We start from the raw sequence: 17,605 nt of genomic DNA on the forward strand, positions 1-17,605 counted from the left end.
TGTACAAATTGTAAATAGCCTTTCGCTCCCTATATTTTACCCCTGCCACCTTCAGAATTTGAAAGAGAGTATTCCAGTCAACATTGTCAAAAGCTTTCTCTAAGTCTACAAATGCTAGAAACGTAGGTTTGCTTTTCCTTAATCTTTCTTCTAAGATAAGTCGTATGGTCAGTATTGCCTCACGTGTTGCATTGTTTCTACGGAATCCAAACTGATCTTCCCCGAGGTTGGCTTCTACCAGTTTTTCCATTCGTCTGTAAAGAATTTGTTTTAGTATTTTGCAGCTGTGACTTATGAAACTGATAGTTCGGTAATTTTCACATCTGTCAACACCTGCTTTCTTTGGGATTGGAATTATTATATTCTTCTTCAAGTCTGAGGGTATTTCGCCTGTTTCATACATCTTGGTCACCAGATGGTACAGTTTTGTCAGGACTGGCTCTCCCAAGGCCGTCAGTAGTTCCAATGGAATATTGTCTACTCCGGGGGCCTTCTTTCGACTCAGGTCTTTCAGTGCTCTGTCAAACTCTTCACGCAGTATCATATCTCCCATTTCATCTTCATCTACATCCTCTTCCATTTCCATAATATTGTCCTCAAGTACATCGCCCTTGTATAGACCCTCTATATACTCCTTCCACCTTTCTGCTTTCCCTTCTTTGCTTAGAACTGGGTTTCCATCTGAGCTCTTGATATTCATACAAGTCGTTCTCTTATCTCCAAAGGTCTCTTTAATTTTCCTGTAGGCAGTATCTATCTTACCCCTAGTGAGATAGGCCTCTACATCCTTACATTTGTCCTCTAGCCATCCCTGCTTAGTCATTTTGCACTTCTTGTCGATCTCATTTTTGAGACGTTTGTATTCCTTTTTGCCTGCTTCATTTACTGCATTTTTATATTTTCTCCTTTCATCAATTAAATTCAATATTTCTTCTGTTACCCAAGGGTTTCTACTAGCCCTCATCTTTTTACCTACTTGATCCTCTGCTGCCTTCACTCCTTCATCCCTCAAAACTACCCATTCTTCTTCTACTGTATTTCTTTCTCCCACTCCTGTCAATTGTTCCCTTATGCTCTCCCTCAAACTCTGTACAACCTCTGGTTCTTTCAGTTTATCCAGGTCCCATCTCCTTAAATTCCCACCTTTTTGCAGTTTCTTCAGTTTTAATCTACAGGTCATAACCAATAGATTGTGGTCAGAGTCCACATCTGCCCCTGGAAATGTCTTACAATTTAAAACCTGGTTCCTAAATCTCTGTCTTACCATTATATAATCTATCTGATACCTTTTAGTATCTCCAGGGTTCTTCCATGATTCTTAAACCAAGTGTTAGCTAAGATTATGTTGTGCTCTGTGCAAAATTCTACCAGGCGGCTTCCTCTTTCATTTATTAACCCCAATCCATATTCACCTACTATGTTTCCTTCTCTCCCTTTTCCTACACTCGAATTCCAGTCACCCATGACTATTAAATTTTCGCCTCCCTTCACAATCTGAATAATTTCTTTTATTTCATCATACATTTCTTCAATTTCTTCATCATCTGCAGAGCTAGTTGGCATATAAACTTGTACTACTGTAGTAGGTGTGGGCTTCGTATCTGTCTTGGCCACAATAATGTGTTCACTATGCTGTTTGTAGTAGCTTACCCGCATTCCTATTTTCCTATTCATTATTAAACCTACTCCTGCATTACCCCTATTTGATTTTGTGTTTATAACCTTTTAGTCACCTGACCAGAAGTCTTGTTCCTCCTGCCACCGAACTTCACTAATTCCCACTATATTTAACTTCAACCTATCCATATCCCTTTTTAAAATTTCTAACCTACCTGCCCGATTAAGGGATCTGACATTCCACGCTCCGATCCGAAGAACGCCAGTTTTCTTTCTCCTGATAAGGACATCATCTTGAGAAGTCCCCGCCCGGAGATCCGAATGGGGGACTATTTTACCTCCGGAATATTTTACCCAAGAGGACGCCATCATCATTTAATCATACAGTAAAGCTGCATGCCCTCGGGAAAAGTTACGGCTGTAGTTTCCCCTTGCTTTCAGCCGTTCGCAGTACCAGCACAGCAAGGCCGTTTTGGTTATTGTTACAAGGCCAGATCAGTCAATCATCCAGACTGTTGCCCCTGCAACTACTGAAAAGGCTGCTGCCCCTCTTCAGGAACCACACGTTTGTCTGACCTCTCAACAGATACCCCTCCGTTGTGGTTGCAACTACGGTACGGCTATCTGTATCGTTGAGGCACGCAAGCCTCCCCACCAACGGCAAGGTCCATGGTTCATGGGGAATGCCAATTATAGGTAAACATCATGGAAGTCAAAATGAAAAAGTCCCTTCCACACAGCCTAGCCATCTGTGGTCATAGCATCTGCAGAGATGAGCAGTCCCCCTCTATTTATCCTGAGGGTCTCGCTGAAGCTTTCACTGACTGTAATTATCCTCCCAACCTTGTACAGAAACAATAAATCTCCCGTGCCTCATTTTTTCCAGTCTCCCATCACCTCCCAAAGTCCCACTGTCTGGCCACAGGCGAGCATTCCCCTCATAACTCAGTACCACCCAGGAATGGAGCAACTGAATTACATTCTCCGCCGTGGTTTCAATTACCTATCATCGTGCCCTGATATGAGAAATGTCCTGTCCACTTTCCTTGCCATCCCTCCCACAGTGATATTCCACTGTCCACCAAACCTACACAATACTCGCCCATCCTTGCACAATCCCAGCTCCCAATCCCTTACCTCATGGCTCACACATCTATAATAGACCTTAATATCCTCTCACCACCACCTACTCCAGTCCTGTCACTAACATCACCTATCTTTTCAAAGGCAAGGCTAGCTGTGAAACCAGTCATGTAGTCTATAAGCTAAGCTGTAACCACTGTGCTGCATTCTGTGTAGGCATGACAACCAACAAGCTGTCTGTTCACACGAATGGCCACCAGCAAACTGTGGTGAAGAAACAAGTGGACTGTCTTGTTGCTGAACACACTGCCAAACATGATATTCTTCATTTCAATGACTGCTTCACAGCCTGTGCCATATGGATCTTTCCCACCACCGCTAGCTTTTCTTAACTGTGCAGGGTGAACTTTCCCTGCAATACACCCATTTTACATAACCCTCCTGGCCTCAACCTTCGTTAGCCACTGTCCTCACCCATCCAGCCCCTTCTCTGTTCCCATTCCAGCACTACATGACCCCCATTCCACCATCAACTGAGTCTTTTTATTTATCTCCTCTTCTGCTGCTCCCCCCCCCTCCCCCCCTCCTCACCTCTCCTCTACCCTTTGCCTAACCTGCAGCACTTCACTATTCACTATCCCCACCATACTATCCCTTCCCCTCCCTGCCCCAGCTTCCTCCTTACCCCTAACCAGTTGCCACTCCCATCATGCACTGGTGCTGCTGCTCACAGTGAGGTTTAGTCGTCTATATATATATATATATATATATATATATATATATATATATATATATATAATAGAGGGAAACATTCCACGTAGGAAATATATATCTAAAAACAAAGATGATGTGACTTACCAAATGAAAGTGCTGGCAGGTCGACAGACACACAAACGAACACAAACATACACACAAAATTCAAGCTTTCGCAACAAACTGTTGCCTCATCAGGAAAGAGGGAAGGAGAGGGAAAGACGAAAGTATGTGGGTTTTAAGGGAGAGGGTAAGGAGTCATTCCAATCCCGGGAGCGGAAAGACTTACCTTAGGGGGAAAAAAGGACGGGTATACACTCGCGCACACACACACACACACACATATCCATCCACACATATACAGACACAAGCAGACATCTGCTTGTGTCTGTATATGTGTGGATGGATATGTGTGTGTGTGCGAGTGTATACCCGTCCTTTTTTCCCCCTAAGGTAAGTCTTTCCGCTCCCAGGATTGGAATGACTCCTTACCCTCTCCCTTAAAACCCACATCCTTTCGTCTTTCCCTCTCCTTCCCTCTTTCCTGATGAGGCAACAGTTTGTTGCGAAAGCTTGAATTTTGTGTGTATGTTTGTGTTTGTTTGTGTGTCTGTCGACCTGCCAGCACTTTCATTTGGTATATATATATATATATATATATATATATAACAAAGATGATGTGACTTACCAAACGAAAGCGCTGGCACATCGATAGACACACAAACAAACACAAACATACACACACATACACACAAAATTCTAGCTTTCGCAACCAACGGTTGCCTCCTCAGGAAAGAGGGAAGGAGAGGGTCTTTCCCTCTCCTTCCCTCTTTCCTGACGAGGCAACCGTTGGTTGCGAAAGCTAGAATTTTGTGTGTATGTTTGTGTGTCTATCGACGTGCCAGCGCTTTTGTTTGGTAAGTCACATCATTTTTGTTTTTTAGATATATTTTTTCCCACGTGGAATGTTTCCTTCTATATAAGGGAGCCCGTGCATGCATATGTGTGTGTATTGTTGACAAATGCCTTAATGGCCGAAAGCTTTAATTGTGAGAGTCCTTTTGTTGTGCCTATCTGCAACTCAGCATCTCCGTTATATGGTGAGTAGCAACTTTCCTTCCCATAATTACTGCAATGTGGTGTACCTTATTTGACATACGTTCATCAGATCCTTTAACAGCTGGAAGAGATCATCTTTCATTGCACCATGAGACTACCAATGTGTTAATAGCAGGTGAGCCAAGTTACACCCTGCATTTAACTGATAAGACTTGATGTAATCATATATATAGCAATATAATACAGGGGAAACATTCTGCGTGGGAAAAATATATCTAAAATCAAAGATGACGTAACTTACCAAACGAAAGCCTTGGTATGTTGACACACACACACACACACACACACACACACACACACACACACACCGCTCCCGAGATTGGAATGACTCCTTACCCTCTCCCTTAAAACCCACATCCTTTTGTCTTTCCCTCTCCTTCCCTCTTTCCTGATGAAGCAACCGTGGGTTGTGAAAGCTTGAATTTTGTGTGTGTGTATCAACATACCAATGCTTTCGTTTGGTAAGTTACATCATCTTTGTTTTTAGACATATATATAGAAACATACATTACATAAATTTAAGGAACAACTGCTCTCCTGTATGCACTGTTAGTATAAATGTTTACATCTTTTTACTAACAGGCTTCACACTGACAATATTTCTATGCCCCTTTCTTCGCTACAGATGTTATGAACTGTTATGTTCCCATCTACCAACTTAATATTTAATGCTATTCAAACACAGCTTTTTTATAAATACTCTTATTTTGTGGTTTCTCATTAAAGTCAAGTGTCTCCTACAATATATTAATACAAATATTTAGTCATTATTAGACAAATGTTTATGTCGATTACTTATAAAGTCCAAAACATTTCTTTTATTTCAATCAATTTCTGCTGTTATACTTACCAAGAAATGCACTGTAACGATTCCAGCTCTCAACTGAAGGAAAGATTCGCACAAATCCACCACGGCGCTCGTATTCCATGCGTGCACAACGAACAATTCTAGATTCTTCTGGGCTGAGTGAAAGTGAGCTGTAAGTTAAACGTGCTGACGAACTGTTTGCTCTCCTTGACCCTGTTGCTGTTACTGTAAGTGTATCTGCTGAATGCACCCGCCTACACTGTCAGAACATACCAACAGTCATTAAAAATGTTAAGCATTTTACACTATAATTTTAAGATAAACATACACAAGAAATGAGTGACAGAGGGACTACCTACATCCATCTCTCTCTCTCTCTCTCTCTCTCTCTCTCTGCTGCTGCTGCTCTCTTGTCCAAATATAAAACACAGTCTAGTAAAATGTGGCACACAGTAATCTGTACATCATGTATTGGAGAGTCCTCTCGTCAGAGCAAGAATCCACGTGTCAAAGACCTGTGGCCTATGTGAAGAAGAATGAAGAGGGCCTCATGCCATTTCTGTAGCTGAAAGGAGGAATGCCATGGCCGCATAGTGGGCTTTACGAGATGCAGCTTATTATCTTTCACTTCCAGCCACTTGTCTTCCCATTGATGCATGACTGTGTACCTCAACAGTGAGATGGTAGCATGCAGGGGGATGGTACACTGAAAATCTGAGAATCTTGACATGCTTCCTTGGCTGCTACATCCACCTTTTCATTCCCCCTAATATCCAAGTGCCCTGGTACCCTGCAGAAAGACACCTCCTCCTTCAGCCATTGCAGTTGGAGATATTCTAAACTGCTTTATCTTCTGGATACAAGTGTTGGAGAGAGTGAAGGGCACTCAGAGAATTGGAATAGACAAGGAATTTAGCACTCTAAGCACATCTCATCTGCTCCAGTGACCACAAGATCGCATACAATTCCATGTCGAAGACTGTAAAGCCTCGAGACAATTGGACCTTGTGGACATGACCAGGTAAAACACTCCTTGTTTCAACCCATCTGTAAAGATAGCTGTGGAGTTGTGAGGCTCAGTAAAAATTTTACAACATGAAGTATTAAAACCATTTGCAGGAGTGAATCTCTCCTGTATTGCACCAAATCCAAAATTACATTGGGTCTCTGCAGCAAACAGAATGAAAGACAGTTAAAACCCTGAATTTGAGCTTTTACTTGCTCCACACCAAGTTATTCCACCATATGCCATACTCTAATCCCAAATGGTCTTGTTGCTCATCGACGATTGTAGAAAAGGTGTTCCAGAAGTGGATAAGCAACAGTGCAGCATGAAGGTGAGTTTGGAGCTGTGAGGAACTTACATGCCTGATGCACCATGAAGAGTTGCCATCAGATTGTAAGTGGCATTCCCCAGCCACAGCACAGAGACTGGGTATGGGACTGGTCCCACAAGCACATGTGGCCAGTCAATACCCTCATGGTGGACAGCCTCAGTGTTCTTCAAATAAGAAGGCCTCATCGATCCATACACTGTGCACCCATAGTGTAGCCACAAACACATGAAAGCCCTATAAAACTGGAGCAGATGGGCCTTGTCCACTCCTCAGGTCCTGTAGCTAATGCACTTTATGATGTTCAGTGCCTTTAGGATTCTGGTTTGCAGGCCTCAGGTGTGGCAACCATGGCATCAAAAATGAGGCCCAGAAACCTTACTGTGTGTTTAAAATGCAGAATGGCATCCCTCACATTAATTTCAGGTAAATTAACTGTTGCAACACTGGAGGAGGAAGAGAGAACAACAAAATCATCCACAGATAAGGAGCACTGCCTGGGACTACTTACAATATACATGATACTGTTCATTGTTATGGCAAAGAGGGTAACACTTAAAACATTAGCCTGAGGAACACCAATCTCCTCCTCAAAACAATCAGACACCATTTCACAGACTTGGGACCTAAAAACCTGCCGAGACAGGAAAGAGCATATGAAGATGGGGAGGTGGCCATGAAAGCCCCACTGATGTTCTTGTGTGAGAATACTGCATCTCCAAGTAGCACTGAATGCCTTACTGATATCAGAGAATATGCAGATACAGTGATAGTTACGTAGGAACTCCTGCTGAATAGCCACCTCTAGGACGGTCAGATTGTTCACTGTGGACCAGAATCTCCAGAATCCACAATGAGAGCAGCTAAGGAGGTGCATGCTCTCTCACAACTAGACCAGATGACCATTTGCTCCAAGGTCTTTCTACACAATTTGTTACAGCAGTACTCCAATAACAACTGGGACATGCGCAGTCCTTTCCTGGTCTAAGGAGAGAGATCAGAATTCCCTCTTTCCATGAGTTGGGGAAGTTATCCGTCTGCCTTATCAAATTAAACCATTATAGGATGATTTATTTTGAGACTGCTGACAAATATTGAAGCATGCAATACCAGATTTGGTCATGACTAGTTGCAGCATCACAAGTCTCAGACAGTGCCAATTCGAACTCCCACTTGGGGAAAGGGCAGTTTTAAGACTCAGAATTGTGGTATCTGAAATCCAACCTGCCCCTCTCTGCAATCAAACAATAGTGGCAAAATGTCGGTTCCTGGCTAGCATTGGCAGTTGTTTTTGAAAAATGCTCTGCCAGCTTCTGTGGTATGTCTCACCCTTGTCTGGAGACATCCCTGTTTCACCACTGCTGCTATTGATAACTGACTGTGTTTACCAGAAATCCTCCTGATGGCTTTCCATACTTTTGCAGAGCAAGTGGAACGTTTGTGCGAGCCCAGGAACACTTTCCATGACCTTTTCTTGCTCTCCTTGCTTATGCAAATGACCTTGGCTCTTGCGACTCAAAATGCTGTGAGGTTGTCTGCAGTTGGCTGGTACTTAAACCAGCCAAGAGAAGCACGTCTGACCTGGACTGCTGAGTAACAATCATCAGTCCACCAAGGTATAGGTTGCCTCCTAAGGTCAGTCAACAGTATGATGGACCACTTGTATAATTTGGTCTACCCACTCCTGGACACCGTGTAGTGTTCAAAAACAGACAGATGACTGAACAGTATCCAGTTAGCCCCACTGAACATTCATCTTGATGGCTTATTTTCAGGGAAAGCTCCATCCAGTAGGTGACTGCAAGAGGGAAGTGACCACTGGAATGAAGGTTGCCAGTGACTTCCCAGTGGACAGAGACTGCGAAGGCTGCAGAGCAGAAAGAGAGGTCGATGGCTGAGAATGACCCAGTACCAGCACAGAAATGAGTGGGATGACCTGTATTGAGCACACACAGCTTGTGAGACATCACAAGGCTCTCCAAAACCCAACCGCGGGGGCAAGTGAATGCTGAGCCCCGCAAGACATGATGAGCATTGATGTCCCACAGGAGGAGGAGCGGTCAGGGGGAGGTGTTCCAAAAGATCTGTGAAAACCTCAGAGTCTATTGCATCTTATGGAGGTAGATACAGAGAGAAAAAAGTGATCTTCTAATAGACATGAATTTCAGTGGCAACAGCTTGCAGGTCAGTAGGCATGGGGAGGGCAGAAAAGTGGTGCGAGTTATTGACGAACGCAGCGACACACACCTTGGCCCTTTCCACAGTTCAGGGGAGGGGGTGGGGGTATTCCTGTGCTAAGAATGTCAGTTCTTCCACATGTGTCCTGAGACCAGTAATGTTCCACCGTATAATGGGAGCCATACATCACAGGGGTAGAACTTTCAGCCTGACTTTCTGCCAGGGAGGGGAGCTTGTAAAGGGTACAGGCTCAGTCTTGGGGTAAGATGATTGCTCCAGTCCATCACCTATGTCCATCATCTCTGAAGAAGATCCAAGAGAAACAGCAGAGAGAATGTCTACACTGTCAAACTATGCACTTCCCGTCTCCTTCAGTGGGTGATTCTTCACCTTTGACACTTTTTTTTGTCTGAGGATACTTTGGTGCCACAATTTCAAAAATGGTAGCAGCAGCACTGGATGGTGGACAAGACTGGATCTTTGGAGAGGCAAGAAGTTCCACAATGTCATCAACCACAGACTTTTCCGAAATTCTGGGGGAAGAGGCAGGCTTCAAAGGAACTGCAGCAACACAAGCGCATTGACAAAAGCAGGTATTAGTGCTGACACTAGCAACCACAGTTTGTGTAGCGGCATTGGTTTTTTGGACTGGATGTTTGGGAATGGAAGCAAAGGAGGCAGCAAACATGGATGGCTGCACGGTCGTGTATATTTTTTGGCTTCTTCACGTGGGATGTGCTTTGTTGTCTTTATCTCCCTGGGTCTTCAGTTCTTCAAGTGAGACACAGCAGCCTCTATTCCAGACAGTGTGAGCACCAGAGCAGCTGACATTTTGGAGGAAAGGAAAACTAACTCTGTTGCAGATGGCTTACCCCATTTGAACACAAGTGGCTTCACTCTTATAACAAAATCATCCCTTCCATAATGTTTTGAACATCCACAATGACTTCCCAGCACAACTGACCTTTAAGTTGTTCTTGGGGAATGTCAACTAGATTCCTGCGAGTCACAACACCTTTGGCATAGCTCAACATCGTGTGCAGTTTGGTTTAAACTGCACACTCCCTGAGGCATTGAGCTTTCTGGAGATTCTTCACTTGTTGGGAACTAAACATTTTGACCAACAGGGTCCCTTTTCATTAAGCATTTGACATATCTGAAGGTTCCCACAATGCCCTGTAAGACTTTTTGTATATAGAATGGTGAAACTTTATCAAAGCTACCCTCCTTCCGTTTAACTATAGCAGTTTTGACAACCAGCATACATTCTGTTATTAACTGGCTGCCCAAGCCCTCTTGTTTGATTGAGTGTTGGCATCTTCCAGCAGTTCACCTTCTCTGCTGGGAGGAGGAAGAGAAAAGTTTGAAGATTCCATCCTGGTCCCATGAGCAGCTAGGAAAACGTAAGTTCACATAGACAGAGCCCCACATAACTAGGTAAGACTTATACAACTGAGGTGCAGCAGAAATCTCTCAGGTTGTCTGAACGACTATTCCACGTCAACAGCCACGCACCTCATCACCTCATCAGTGTGCAACACTATTTGAGATTAAAGTTTTTTGTTTAAGAGGGTTTTTACCAGCTTTGTGATCCGGGTGTTCAAGCCAAGATCCCCATTCCCTGTGATACACAACATTCCACAGCCATGGTGCACTGTGGTTGCTGAAGCATGCCCGGAGCTTACGACGACATGGGACTGGCGGTACTTATCAGTCCCCAGCTCAGGAACTGTGGCATCACCAAGCCCATACCTGGCAAATGAATCCTGAGCCCCTGAGGGGGTTTTGAGATTTTTTTGGTTGCTTATAAAACTATATTTTCACAAGTTACCAGTATGAGTGTTTTGTATATGTAACTTGTTTCGTAGCACACCAACATTTGTGGTTCACAGTTAAATTATCAGTCCTGCATTTCATTATATATCAACACAAATAAACATGTGTGTTTGGGAATTTTCAGTAGCTTCCATTGTCCTTTGCCTAATCTATGAGTTATCTGTAGTAAATTGCCATTTGTGATTTAGTCACTGCAGCGCATATTTTAACTAACATATTGTGTTACATCTAGTTTTCCCTTGAAGAGAAGTAGCTCTATATATTAACTGCATACATCATAACTTAACTCTGTTTTCGAGTTAGCTAATATCCATTTCTCAAGCCAGCTTGGCTCGTTCTTTTGGGTGAGTGAAATACTTTTCTTTTTTTTCTGTGGAGTTGATTGTGAAATTTGTGAGTATCTTACATTACAGGGAGGATTTTGACAGGTCTACAATTTCTCAACTCATTGTCTCTTATTGCAAAGTAAAATAAATAAATAAAATAAATAAATTAATTAAAAAAAATAGTGTTACAGTTTTGGAGCATTTAAATACAGCCTGCAACTAATTTTGTGAACCTTTCCAGCTTTAACCATTTCTATTGAACGCTATTATCTCCAGATATCTTTTTTTTTACTGCGTGCCTCATTTGCTATTTCTTCTGAAAAATTATTTTCATTATTAATTAATTGTCTGTATTTCTATTTCATTGCAACATTTAAAGCAAAGTAAATAAAAATTTAAAGAAATATGAATTCTTGCACAATTCTCTTAGTTATGTGCCATTTTAACTCTTTAGATGTTATGTGTACTCATATGTACAAAGGTCACATCTTTATTCTTCATGTTGTCATATTCCTTTCTCAACATAGTCACTCTGGTGACAAACACCCCAAAGAGAGAGATCAGTTTGTTGGCATCACCACTGTAGAATAATTGACTTTTGTTGATGGAGCCACAACCTCACATCTGCTTGCACTGCTTCATCGCTATCAAGTCCTCAAAGGTGTTCTGCAAGATTTGGAAACAGATGAAAAATGATGGAGGCCAAGTCAGGACCATGTGGAGAATGATTGACGACAATGAAATCAAGGTGTTGAACTGTTACAGACATTGCAGCACTTTGCGTGGTCTCGCATGATCACAGTGAAGGAAAGGGTTTTCCATGTAGATGAACACACTGAATTCATGGAACTCCTATACAGCACAAAATTTCTCACACACCAACAGAGTTACATTACACACTGCCATATTACGTGCTACAAGTCTCAGCCATCTAGTGAAAGAGGGCTAAACCTGCATTGATGAAGCAGGAAAAGTTGACCAAATAATATCCATCACATGTAGTACCCCAACAAATATTCAGAACAGAATAAAAAATTCTGGGGCATTACTTTTCATCTCATATATACATACATACATAACTATGCTTTGTTTTCTTCTTCCACTGCTGTTTTTAATAATTTCTTTAATCAAATTCCCACAATATTTTTTGCACCTGGGAGTGAGGACTCTTCGGTCAGCTTATCATGAGTTTTTGTCTTGATATTTTACAAGAACACATTGAACCACTTGACATTTTAGGCACAGTCATGACTGCACTCATTTACTGTAACATCACTGTATGTTTCCGTTAAGAGCCATGGGAGGCAAAGTGCAATAATATTGTTGTCTCACACTACCCTCTCTCATTCTCTGAAAAATATTTGTGAGTAGTTTGTCTAATTCAGTACATCCAATGATGATCTTATTAACATTTCTTCAAGCTCTGATCTCTCTAACAAATGCTGTAACCCATTTTAATTTTTTTTTCCTTTTCCTTGGTTTCTCTTTAGTCACATTTTTTTGCTTTTTTCCCCTTTTCACCGGTGTCTATAAAGTCTGTGTTTTTGAAGATAAATATTTGTTGCTTAATTTAATGTGGTATACTTCTGTTCTTAAATAAATTCTCTATCTACATTTATTATTTCCTGCCTAATTGGTTTGTTTCTTCGTAAGATTCACTCTGCATCTTCAGACTATAACAACTTTAATTCCAGAAGATTTAGTACATCACATCCTACAGATAACCTAGAGTAAATTATACATAACTTGAAACAGTATAATTTCACATTCTTGAGAAAGAAGTATTATAGATTTCTGAAGTCTCCAGAGTTAGATTGGAAGTACACATGCTGGAAAATATCAGATAATGATGCTTAGTGAACCACGATTGGAGTTGAGCTGAGGTGGTGGTGTGTACATAGTTCCTCGTAGTCAGCGTGTACACAACTTTCCCACTAGAGCACGCCCTGCTAAGCACAACAGCGCAGGCGCGGCGCTCATCTGTCTCCACACTACGAGATGGCGCTGCCATAGTAGTTGTTGTTGTTGTGGTCTTCAGTCCTGAGACTGGTTTGATGCAGCTCTCCATGCTACTCTATCCTGTGTAAGCTTCTTCATCTCCCAGTACCTACTGCAACCTACATCCTTCTGAATCTGCTTAGTGTATTGATCTCTTGGTCTCCCTCTACGATTTTTACCCTCCACGCTGCCCACCAATGCTAAATTTGTGATCCCTTGATGCCTCAAAACATGTCCTACCAACCGATCCCTTCTTCTAGTCAAGTTGTGCCACAAACTTCTCTTCTCCCCAATCCTATTCAATACCTCCTCATTAGTTACGTGATCTACCCACCTTATCTTCAGCATTCTTCTGTAGCACCACATTTCAAAAGCTTCTATTCTCTTCTTGTCCAAACTGGTTATCGTCCATGTTTCACTTCCATACATGGCTACACTCCATACAAATATTTTCAGAAACGACTTCCTGGCACTTAAATCTATACTCGATGTTAACAAATTTCTCGTCTTCAGAAACAATTTCCTTGCCATTGCCAGTCTACATTTTATATCCTCTCTACTTCGACCATCATCAGTTATTTTACTCCCTAAATAGCAAAACTCCTTTACTACTTTAAGTGTCTCATTTCCTAATCTAATCCCCTCAGCATCACCCGATTTAATTTGACTACATTCCATTATCCTTGTTTTGCTTTTGTTGATGTTCATCTTATATCCACCTTTCAAGACACTGTCCATTCCATTCAACTGCTCTTCCAAGTCCTTTGCTGTCTCTGACAGAATTACAATGTCATCGGCGAACCTCAAAGTTTTTATTTCTTCTCCATGGAGTTTAATACCTACTCCGAATTTTTCTTTTGTTTCCTTTACTGCTTGCTCAATATACAGATTGAATAACATCGGGGACAGGCTACAACCCTGTCTCACTCCTTTCCCAACCACTGCTTCCCTTTCATGCCCCTTGACTCTTATAACTGCCATCTGGTTTCTGTACAAATTGTAAATAGCCTTTTGCTCCCTGTATTTTACCCCTGCCACCTTCAGAATTTGAAAGAGAGTATTCCAGTTAACATTGTCAAAAGCTTTCTCTAAGTCTACAAATGCTAGAAACGTAGGTTTGCCTTTTCTTAATCTTTCTTCTAAGATAAGTCGTAAGGTTAGCATTGCCTCACGTGTTCCAACATTTCTACGGAATCCAAACTGATCTTCCCTGAGGTCCGCTTCTACCAGTTTTTCCATTCGTCTGTAAAGAATTCGCGTTAGTATTTAGCAGCTGTGACTTATTAAACTGATAGTTCGGTAATTTTCACATCTGTCAACACCTGCTTTCTTTGGGATTGGAATTATTATATTCTTCTTGAAGCCTGTGGGCATTTCGCCTGTCTCATACATCTTGCTCACCAGATGGTAGAGTTTTGTCATGACTGGCTCTCCCAAGGCCATCAGTAGTTCTAATGGAATGTTGTCTACTCACGGGGCCTTGTTTCGACTCAGGTCTTTCAGTTCTCTGTCAAACTCTTCACGCAGTATCTTATCTCCCATTTCATCTTCATCTACATCCTCTTCCATTTCCATAATATTGTCCTCAAGTACATTGCCCTTGTATAAACCCTCTATATACTCCTTCCACCCTTTGCCTTCCCTTCTTTGCTTAGAACTGGATTGCCATCTGAGCTCTTGATATTCATACAAGTGGTTCTCTTCTCTCCAAAGGTCTCTTTAATTTTCCTGTAGGCAGTATCTATCTTACCCCTATTGAGACAAGCCTCTACATCCTTACATTTGTCCTCTAGCCATCCCTGCTTAGCCATTTTGCACCTCCTGTCGATCTCATTTTTGAGACGTTTGTATTCCTTTTTGCCTGCTTCATTTACTGCATTTTTATATTTTCTCCTTTCATCAATTAAATTCAATATCTCTTCTGTTATCCAAGGATTTCTATTAGCCCTCGTCTTTTTACCTACTTGATCCTCTGCTGCCTTCACTCCTTCATCCCTCAGAGCTACCCATTCTTCTTCTACTGTGTTTCTTTCCCCCATTCCTGTCAATTGTTCCCTTATGCTCTCCCTGAAACTCTGTACCACTTCTGGTTCTTTCAGTTTATCCAGGTCCCATCTCCTTAAATTCCCGCCTTTTTGCAGTTTCTTCAGTTTCAATCTGCAGTTCATAACCAATAAATTGTGGTCAGAATCCACATCTGCCCCTGGAAATGTCTTTCAATTTAAAACCTGGTTCCTAAATCTCTGTCTTACCATTATGTAATCTATGTGATACCTTTTAGTATCTCCAGGATTGTTCCAGGTATACAACCTTCTTTCATGATTCTTGAACCAAGTGTTAGCTATGATTAAGTTATGCTCTGTGCAAAATTCTACAAGGCGGCTTCCTCTTTCATTCCTTCCCCCAATCCATATTCACCTACTATGTTTCCTTCTCTCCCTTTTCCTACTGACGAATTCCAGTCACCCATGACTATTAAATTTTCGCCTCCCTTCACAATCTGAATAATTTCTTTTATCTCGTCATACATTTCATCAATTTCTTCATCATCTGCAGAGCTAGTTGGCATATAAACTCGTACTGCTGTAGTAGGCATGGGCTTTGTGTCTATCTTGGCCACAATAATGCGTTCACTATGCTGTTTGTAGTAGCTAACCCGCACTCCTATTTTTTTATTCATTATTAAACCTACTCCTGCATTACCCCTATTTGATTTTGTATTTATAACCCTGTTATCACCTGACCAGAAGTCTTGCTCCTCCTGCCACCGAACTTCACTAATTCCCACTATATCTAACTTTACCCTATCTATTTCCCTTTTTAAATTTTCTAACCTACCTGCCCGATTAAGGGATCTGACATTCCGCGCTCCGATCCATAGAATGCCAGTTTTCTTTCTCCTGATAACGACCATAGAGACAGACCAAATTCTGCTCCCGCCAACCCGCATATTAATATGTAACGCAGCCAATGAGATTGCTGCTAACGTAGAACCTTTTCTCCTTGCAGATCACACTCGTGCAGTGGTACATGAACGCGCGAGGTATTGTAACGGTAGTACAGACCTCCGATTAGTAAGTCTGCATTTGTCTGCACCAGTATGTACCAGTCTGCATTTGTCTGCACCAGTATGTACCAGTCTGCATTTGTCTGTACCAGTCTATAGTCAAGTTTCAGTCTGCGCCAAATAAGATTACCATATTCCTGTACATAGCCATGAAGATAAATGTATACACACTTTTGTGAAGTATTAGAGATATACGTGAGAATAAAATTAACATACCAATACCAAAGGAACTTCAGATTGTCAATTGTAAATAGCATCCAGAACCAAGTTAAGTAATTTTTATGCTTGCTATTATTTTTAATAAATGTGTGTGAAAATTAATCAAGTTCTGTTTAAAGTTGGTTACTGTCAATCTGGTACTCTAAGCATGCAAGTGGCATTTCTATCGTCTGACCTAACGGCAGAAGATAAACGTGCCACGATAAGACCACGAGACATATTGCTGACACTCACCCACTTCGGTAGAGCGACAAGTCAAATAATCTGATGGTGTGTGTACTGAAGGTCTTACAGTACGCACACCACAGGTGGTAATCAGGATGAGCAACACTAAAGACATTACCTTTCCTGTCTACCTGCTTTTAAACTTGAACATCTCTTATTTGCTTCTTCTTAGTGCCCACTGCATACCAATGATGCAAGAAAATATTTTTCTTTCCTTTATTGAATCTCTGATGTCTCACTCATGAGACAGTTCCAAAGAATGGTGGAAAAGAGGCTACTATGATACAACCAAGTGTGTTGGGAATCCACATAACTTCTAACATTAGCACCCCTCCTGACAGACCTGTCTTCCAGAATATGAATTCTTGTATTCCTTCCTCTGGTCAGTTCTGGACGTACTTTATTGCTTTTCCAAAAGAAACACATCCCGCTATTCCTAAGTGTCAGTAGTTAATGTGATTCTTATGATAGTAGTGACAGCTATCAGAAGTTTGAAGTAATTTGGCACACACATTACTACTTGCGTAGTATGTGTCCTAATGAGCACACAGGACTCGTTATGATACAAAATTTAACAAATGATTGTGAACAAAGTGCATAACCAAGGGAGTAACGACATTAAGAAGTTTTCGATAATCAGTTCACCCTTCATGATATCGAGATCTACAAAGTATCTGAACCATATATTCCTGTCTGCAACCGGGTTGCTGTGGCTCCTTGTGCTGGTCCACTCACCCATAAGCTTTCTACAATGTTATATCAGAATTTTGCTACTGAAGTTAATCTCTGCATAGCTTACTGTCTAAACACACACACACACACACACACACACACACACACACACACACACACACACAGGCTGTAAGAGACCCTCTCCCAGCATAACAGAAGTCATTTTTAACATTCTTTACTTGATCATATCAATCTCGGTGACAATACAGGTTTTCATGCAAAGAAGGACAAGTGTCTGCAAGCAGAGGAAAGCTTCAGTTCAACACAAGCGGTGAAACATGCAACACTTACACTACTGCAGGGAAGATAT

General features: G+C 41.7%; 1 protein-coding gene across 2 annotated transcripts in view; it reads right to left on the bottom strand.

Annotated features, from left to right (window-relative positions):
• The window catches only part of LOC126468396 (tubulin polyglutamylase TTLL5), a 231,063-nt gene that overhangs the window by 53,645 nt on the left and 159,813 nt on the right, over positions 1–17,605 (bottom strand). For both annotated transcript variants that reach the window (XM_050096547.1, XM_050096546.1), the window contains exon 9: positions 5,423–5,639. In XM_050096547.1, coding sequence (XP_049952504.1) covers positions 5,423–5,639 — 217 coding nt within the window. The remainder of the gene's footprint in view (positions 1–5,422; positions 5,640–17,605) is intronic.

This window comes from Schistocerca serialis, chromosome 1, assembly GCF_023864345.2.
Source record: "Schistocerca serialis cubense isolate TAMUIC-IGC-003099 chromosome 1, iqSchSeri2.2, whole genome shotgun sequence".
NCBI lineage: Eukaryota > Metazoa > Arthropoda > Insecta > Orthoptera > Acrididae > Schistocerca > Schistocerca serialis.